General features: G+C 35.9%; 1 protein-coding gene across 1 annotated transcript; it reads left to right on the top strand.

Annotated features, from left to right (window-relative positions):
- The first annotated feature begins 405 nt into the window (after window positions 1-405).
- On the top strand, window positions 406-5,469 carry LOC107807003 (uncharacterized). Its single transcript, XM_016631280.2, has 2 exons — window positions 406-3,323; window positions 4,733-5,469. Exons 1-2 carry the CDS (start codon window positions 740-742, stop codon window positions 5,149-5,151), a joined length of 3,003 nt encoding a protein of 1,000 aa, XP_016486766.1. The 5' UTR covers window positions 406-739; the 3' UTR covers window positions 5,152-5,469.
- Window positions 5,470-8,628: the final 3,159 nt, after the last annotated feature.

An 8,628-nucleotide genomic window follows, 5' to 3' on the forward strand; every position in this document is an offset into this window, starting at 1 on the left:
AGCTAGTATACTAAATTAAATCTATAATTCCTCTTTGTGTGTCATTATCAATCTTGGGTCAACATTTACTCTGTAATAGTGGCATGCATTGATTACATAAGCCCACCTTTTTTTCTTTTTTCTTTTAGTTAATTTATTTCCATGGGAAAAATCTTTATCCATAATTATCATATCAGAAATTTGAGACCAACTCAGCCATCCTTCATGATTTAATTGAAAGTGCAATTTCATCATCTCTCACTTAAAATAAAGTGTCTTTTCCACTTAAAGCTAAAGGGTATTCTTGTCATATTGAATATGGAGAGAATCAACTTTACTTTTCTCATAATCTGAACTTTAAATTTCTGTTGGTAATCCAACGGCTGTTTTTTAAAGTAAGTATAGAAGCCTGCTTTACTTGTCTTTATTTTTCTTTTGTTACTTTGCTCAAAGAAGTTCATTACTGCATATATAAACTTAGTTAAAGAAATCCATTTATTTTTAGCTAAAAACTTAAATGTGTTCTTCACTTAGAGATAAAAGGAAAAGCAAAGAGAGAAAAGGGGAGGCTTAGCTTCTTCCTTGATCTTGAATACTCACTTTCTTTCTTTTTGAAGATGTTTGATTCTTTAAATCAATCTACACCTGAAGTTTCTCAGATTCCCTTAACTTTTCCTTTCTTTTTCAGAAAATCCATTGTCTCAAAACCTCATAATAAGACCCTTTGTTTCTTCTTCAAGTCCTTCCAAATTCACTTTCTATGAAAAACTTCCAAGAAAATATGGTGCCGCTCATTCATATTGTCACACTCTTTACTATTTTAGGCACTTCCTTTTCTTCCTCTTCTGATTTTCTTGCCTTAGTAAGTCTAAAACAAGGTTTTGGCTTCTCAAATCCTGCATTGAGCTCTTGGGATACTTCAAATCCTAGCTCAGTTTGTTCTTGGGCAGGAATCAAATGCTCCCAAGGCCGAGTTGTATCGATAAACTTATCCAATATGGACTTATATGGCTCTGTTTCTCCTGCTATTTCAAGCTTAGATAAGCTTGTAGAGCTCTCAATTGATGGTAACAACTTCACTGGTGAAATCAAGATTGACAACATGAGCAGCCTACAGTCTGTTAACATATCAAACAACATTTTCAGTGGGAATCTTGATTGGAACTACTCAAGTTTGTCCAATTTGGAGATTCTTGATGCTTATAACAACAACTTCTCTTCTTTTCTTCCTCTTGGTGTTGTCAACTTGAAGAAAATCAAGTACTTGGATTTGGGTGGCAACTATTTCTATGGAAGAATACCAGAAAGTTATGGTGATTTGATTGAGTTGGAGTACTTGTCACTAGCTGGAAATGACTTGCATGGTAGGATCCCAAAAGCCTTAGGGAATCTCACTAACTTAAAAGAGATTTACTTAGGATATTTCAATGTTTTTGTAGGTGGGATTCCTAAGGAATTTGGCAAGTTGGAAAATCTTGTTCACATGGATATTTCTAGTTGTGAATTAGATGGTCCAATTCCTCCTGAATTAGGGAACTTGAAATTGTTGAACACACTTTTTCTGCATATCAATCTTCTCTCAGGTCAAATTCCTAAAGAACTAGGCAACCTCACTGGCTTAGTCAATCTTGATCTTTCAGCCAATGCACTTACAGGAGAAATCCCATTTGAGCTCATTAATCTACAGCAACTAAGGCTTTTTAACCTTTTCATGAACAAATTACATGGTTCTATACCGGATTTCATCGCTGATTTTCCTGAGCTGAAGATTCTTGGTCTTTGGATGAACAACTTCACCGGTGTAATCCCGGAGAAATTAGGCCAAAATGGGAAGCTACAAGAGCTGGATTTGTCATCAAACAAGCTCACTGGTACCATTCCTAAAGACTTGTGTGCCTCAAAACAACTTAGAATCTTGATTTTACTCAAGAATTTCCTCTTTGGTCCAATTCCAGAGGATTTTGGCACATGTTCAAGTCTAGTTAGGGTGAGATTGGGCCAAAATTACTTGAATGGTAGCATACCATATGGATTCATTTACATGCCTGAGTTAAACTTAGTTGAGCTGCACAATAACTACTTGTCTGGTACCTTATCAGAAAATAGTAACATTTCTTCAAAGCCAGCCAAATTAGGTCAATTAAATTTATCAAACAATCAACTTTATGGTTCTTTACCATTTTCACTCTCTAATTTCACTTCCCTTCAAATTCTTTCACTTGGAGGGAACCAATTCTCTGGTCCTATTCCTCATACTATAGGTCAACTCTCTCAAGCCTTAAAAATTGACCTGAATCATAACTTTCTTTCTGGTGAAATCCCTCCTGAAATAGGCAATTGTGTCCACTTGACTTATCTAGACTTGAGCCAGAACAACTTTTCTGGCTCAATTCAACCTAGACTGTCCGAAATCCGAATCTTGAACTACTTGAACTTGTCGAGAAACCATTTGAATGAGACCATACCAAAGTCAATTGGTACAATGAGAAGTCTCACAACTGCTGATTTCTCATTCAATGATTTATCAGGCAAGCTGCCGGAATCAGGCCAATTTGCATACTTCAATGCTACTTCTTTCGCGGGCAACCCTCGACTATGTGGTTCATTATTGAACAATCCTTGCAATTTCACACTTATCACAGATCCACCAGTAAAATCTCGTGGCGATTTCAAGCTGATATTCGCCCTCGGGTTGTTAATCTGTTCACTAGTCTTTGCAGCTGCAGCTATTATCAAGGCCAAGTCTTTCAAGAAAACAGGCTTGAATTCTTGGAAAATGACAGCGTTCCAAAAGGTTGAGTTCAGTGTTGCAGACGTGCTCGAATGTGTGAAAGATGGTAATGTAATAGGCAGAGGAGGAGCCGGGATTGTGTACCATGGGAAAATGCCAAATGGGGTTGAAATTGCTGTGAAAAAACTGCTTGGTATTGGCAACAACAGTCATGATCATGGTTTCAGAGCAGAGATTCGAACACTAGGCAACATTCGACACAGAAACATCGTAAGACTTGTTGCTTTTTGTTCAAACAAGGAAACAAATCTACTTGTGTATGAGTACATGAGGAATGGGAGTTTAGGAGAGGCATTGCATGGGAAAAAGGGGGGATTTTTGAGCTGGAATTTGAGGTACAAAATTGCTATAGAAGCTGCTAAAGGATTGTGCTATCTTCACCATGATTGCTCGCCATTGATCGTTCACAGAGATGTGAAATCCAACAACATTTTACTGAATTCAAACTTTGAAGCTCATGTTGCTGATTTTGGTTTGGCTAAATTCTTGGTAGATGGTGGTGCCTCAGAATGCATGTCTGCAATAGCTGGCTCCTATGGTTACATTGCCCCTGGTACGTTATTTTGGCAGTTCTTGACCTGCCTTTTTGGTTTATAGAATAATTACATTATTAGGAAGGGTGTCTTGCGTCAATGGTAAAGTTGATATCATATGACTAGGAGGTCATATAGTCTCTTGCTGCGTACAATAGATCCTTGTGGTTTGGCCCTTCCCCAGACCCCGCGCATATCGGGAGCTTAGTGCATCAGACTGCCATTTTTAGAATAATTACATTATTAGGTGATCTAAAAGATAATTACATATTAGTAAGACAAAATATCTACAATAATATGTTAAGATACACTATAGTGAAATCTTTAAATTGTTGTGTATATATAGTGTGAACTCTTTTTGGGATGAAATTATTTGTGTACAAAGCTAGTACTTGGTTAGTTAATGTAGTTAGGTATTTAGAAATTGCAACTACACTGACAGTCATTCTTGTATGGTCGTACTAATAATGTCAATAATTCTTGAGCCGACTGTTTTTTAATTCCCAACAATTAGTCATGTCAATCAAATTGCAGAATCACTTTAAAAAACACGAAACGTACTATTATATTCTGTCTACAGTTTGGGAACTCAATTCAGTTTTCCTCACTACTAGACTAAGTACTACAGTAGTTATGAATAAATAAATAAATAAATAAAATTCATTTATGACGAAAATTTTACTGCATTTTCTTTCTTGGTTTGGAGACAAAGGGAAAAAGGTTAGGTGGTGGCAGGAAACTAGTTAAAATGTTTGCAATAAGAAACGGCGTCGTAATGTGTTGCTTCGTTGGGCTAAAGTGACAGGCCCAAGATCACCCGCGATTCAAGGCAGCGAAAGAAGAAGAAGTTTTAGGGCTCTCTTGGAATTTTTTGGGTAATCGAAACGTACGAAGGTCCACGTTTTACGAGAGAGGAAGAGGACTAGACTATATAACTTAATTTCTGTGCCAGAGAGGGTCGTGGTGGCCCAACATTCTGCAAAAGTAAGTCAAAATCTGACTTGACTGACACATTGGCCCCAATCGATTGTCGTGCTAGCCAACCCACCATGCACTTCTTTTAAAATATTATTACTAAGATATAGTCATTTGACATGAATAAAAAATATTCATATGCAATATAATATAATATTCAATCTAAAAGATTATAATATTATGTTATTTTCTAGGTTGTCAATGTTGTAGGTTACTTTTACTTTTACTCGGAAATGAAGCCAGAATTTGAAGTTTACGAAATCATAACTAGTTCGCTTTAACTTGATGGTGTAACACCATTATACAATGTTAATGCATAAATTTTAAATTTTGTATATAAAGTGAAGTATAGTACATACCACTAATTGCAGGATGCATATCAATCACATTTGCTTCTATGATCTTTAATTATTAGTAATTTTTTTTTCCAACTTTCTATTTTTTGTTGTTGCAGAATATGCATATACTTTGAGAGTGGATGAAAAGAGCGACGTGTATAGTTTTGGTGTGGTTCTATTGGAGCTGATCACAGGACGTCGTCCAGTAGGGGAATTTGGAGACGGAGTGGACATAGTACAATGGAGCAAGAGAGTAACAAATTGCAAAAGAGAACAAGTGACACACATTGTAGATCCAAGACTAACTACAGTGCCAGAAGATGAAGCCATGCATTTGTTCTTCGTTGCCATGCTTTGCATCCAAGAAAATAGCGTAGAACGTCCAACCATGAGAGAAGTCATTCAAATGTTATCAGAGTTTCCGCGACAATCACCTGAGTATCAACCATCTTCTTCATCTGTGGTTTTTCAAAAGGTAAAGAGCCTTGAGAATGACCAAAGTTGTCCAAAGATTCGGAAAGAACTTTTGGTTTAACCAATTTTCGTTTATAAGTAAAAGTATTAGATTTTTAGTTTGTTTTTTAATGGTCCTTTGGTAGGTGGTTAAGTTATCTACTGTACTGCTTTATAAGTTGTAACTCGTTATTCTTTCTACTTGTTATTAAGATAGGTTTTTGTGGCAAAGAGAAGTAGGAAAATAATTAGTACTAGTAGTTAGTGGATTTTGATTCTTAATTAGGGGTTGGGGTGTTAATTTCTTGGCAAAGGCAAGCAGGCCCAATTAAGTTGGTTCTGAATGCTTATTTGTATCATAGTGTTATACAAGGTATATATTGTTCTTTTTACGTGTGAATTCTGAATTGTTTAATTTCTTCAATATTCAATAGGACATACTATACAATTAAGTTGATAATATAGTGTTTGACGTAGAGGGTGAAGTTTGTGAGTTGGAATTTATTAGTATCTCTCCCTGCCAAAATAAGAGAGAACCTGAGTATTAACAAATTATGTAAGTTGTCTTGCTGCTATCTTTATGTCTAATTAGGAAAGATCACTTGATTACTCATCAATATGAAACAATGATCAAAAACAAATTAAATGTTGAATTATTTGGCTGTCAATGAAAAGTGAACCTGGAGCGGGAACCTCGCAGTTTAAAGACGTCAGGCTTTTTAATTATTGGCAACATGAGAAGTAATTATAACAATAACTTTCTATCAACTCGATCTCCAATTATTAATATTTTTATCTAGTTTATATAACATAAATATTCAATATCTAGAGTGTAAATTCAGTGATGCGTCGGGGAGAAGCCTACATGGACGTGAGGCTTGACTCACAAGTGATCCCTAAGAGAGGAAGTTTCAAGTACATTGAGTCAATTATCCAGGGGGATGGGAAGATAGACGAGGATGTCACACACAGTATAAGAGTGAGGTTGGTGAAACAGAGGTTAGCATCTGGAGTACTATGTGACAAGAAAGTGCCACCGAAACTTAAAGGCAAGTTCTATAGAGCGGTGGTTAGACCAGTCATGTCGTATGAGGCTGAGTGTTGGACAACAAAGAATTCTCATACCCAGAAGATGAAAGCGGCAGAAATGAGGATGTTGTCACGACCCAATTTAGGATCGTGACCGGTGCTTAGGAGCAAGTGCTTCCAAGAAAGCCTTATCGGTATTTTACAGAAAAACGAATAGAGTTTTCCTTGTTTCTGGACTATCCAAAAAAAATTCATGTCTCAAAATTAACAACCAACCATCCTAATATCAAACCAGACAATCAATTGTTAGTATATGATTACGCCCAACTCTAGTCCTAAAAAGAATAAGCGGTCGCTGCAAATATTATCCAGTCTAAAGTCCAGAGTCGAATCCCACAGAGAACTAAGGCTTAGCTATATCTGTTTAATATCACTAAAAAGATAAGTTTGAACAATTTTCTAAATTATAAAGATTGAGATTTATATTTCTAACTAATTAACTAGCAAATAAAGCGGTAAAATTATCAACTAACGAGACAAAAGGGTTGTAGACTAAATTAAGGAGGTCTAGAGTTATGATTTCCCCAATTGTCGGAATCCTTCTAGCTATGTTCCCTACAATTTTTTGCCAATGTATTCTCTACTGATCGTGAGCACTTTAGGTGTCGTAATTCTCTCTCGAGCAACTACAATAATTTACTAGAAATATTCTCTCAAACTACGCTAGTTGACTTTATCTAACCGCTCATTATGACCACGTCAAGGCTTTGTTATTTCTAAACCTACCTTTAAACCCGCTGTATTGATTTCTCACATACGTTAGGAGTGACATTGTTCAACAACCACCTAAATATGTATCCTTTCTCAAGCAACATATAATAAATAGGCACAGTCAATCGATGGCCATTCAATCAACTGAAATAAACACGTAGTTGAACAAATAGATAAATTCAACGGCTCAATTATAAAAAAACATAACAAGAGTTTATCCTACAAAAGGTTCTATCAAAACCCTAGATAACAAATTAGCTATTCATAATAGTATGTAAAAATACAATACTAAAAGTCATAACCAACAATAAAAAATAGGAAGAGGAAGGAAAAACTCGTAGAAGAATTCTCCGCCTTGCTCTTATTGTGTCACTGCCTCCTTAGGTCGAATTTGTATCAAAAGTATGTCCAACCTTCAAAATACCATTTTTCCATGTATATATACCAAGTAGGGTCGGACCCAAACAATTATACCTTCTCCTACGCGAAAAAGGACAAGTTTCCAGGCCTGGACGTCCGCGGCCGCGGTCGGGGCGTGATATTTTTCCAGTGTACTGCCTCAGTCCGCGTCAGGTCCGCGGTCGCAGTTTCGACCACATTTTTCACCTTGTTCCGATTAGAATTTGGAAAAATATAAAACATGAAAATTGTAACACTTTGAGTTAACTTTCCAACCATATATTATATAGCCAAAATAGATTTGGGAGAAAAGAGTTATGCCTATTTTACTAAACAGTGCGCAATATGCCTACTCAAGTCTTTGTTTGTTCTTAAGTATCAAATTTGACCCCCGAACACGATCCCGGCTTAATTCCTCGGGCTTTTTACTCAGACTTCAAATCTTCAAATCACTAGAATTCATTCCATAACATCTATATAGCTCGGAATCACTCTTACAAGGCATAAAACACATAGTTAGTGCAAAACACTAGCGATTAATGCTCAAACTCAATTAAAGTGCAGTAAATTAGAGTGTAATTAGTGACTACAACATGCAATTATAGCCTATTATTAGTATACTGTATTTGTAAAATAATTCTGGTGAAGATAAAATAACATATAAATAGAAATGTAAACAAAACAGAATTTAATCTGAACCCACTGAATTCACAGTGTTTCTTTAAGGAACTTAACCCCTCCTTGTACCCGAGGTTTTGGATTATTTCCTCCCAGGATAGAATGAATTATACATTGGTGTAGCGGTACTTCAAACCCCAGTGTTTCAGCGAATACAATAATCGGTAGCAAATCACACTTACTGTTGCTTTCTTTGTAGTTAAAATGCAGAAGAAAGTAGGAGAATTCAGAAATTTGTATGGAAAATCTGAGAGAATGGACTGCAATTTATAGTCCCAACCCGTTGAGTTCAAACAAAGAGGTGTAACTATTCAGAAGTCAGTTACGTAAAACGGTCATAACATAAATGGCTATTTACGCAATTTAAAATGGACATATTCTCCGTTAAAAAAAAATGGACGGGCAGAGGAAATAACTTAAAACGGATAATTTGGATTTAATATTAATTTTCTGTTACAAAAATGAATCTTTAATAATATTACAATAATAGTTACTATTAACAAATAAATTTGGTCCAAAATTAATCAATCAATCGATCATTTGACCAAATCTGAAGCCGAGCGAGCGAGCGAGCGACAACGCGTGGCTTGCCTTCTTGTTAATTCTTTAAGAGCTAGAAGAAGAGCAATTGTATATATACCCATCAAAAGTCTTTTCCTCCTCTAATATGGGACAATGTCCC

The sequence above is a fragment of the Nicotiana tabacum genome, chromosome 7 (assembly GCF_000715075.1).
Source record: "Nicotiana tabacum cultivar K326 chromosome 7, ASM71507v2, whole genome shotgun sequence".
Lineage (NCBI taxonomy): Eukaryota > Viridiplantae > Streptophyta > Magnoliopsida > Solanales > Solanaceae > Nicotiana > Nicotiana tabacum.

Excerpts from the sequence above, each read along its gene's own strand:
- LOC107807003 (XM_016631280.2), top strand. The coding sequence starts at position 740 with ATGAAAAACTTCCAAGAAAATATGGTGCCGCTCATTCATATTGTCACA. Across the intron at positions 3,324-4,732 it reads CTATGGTTACATTGCCCCTG|AATATGCATATACTTTGAGA; the intron begins GTACGTTATTTT and ends TTGTTGTTGCAG.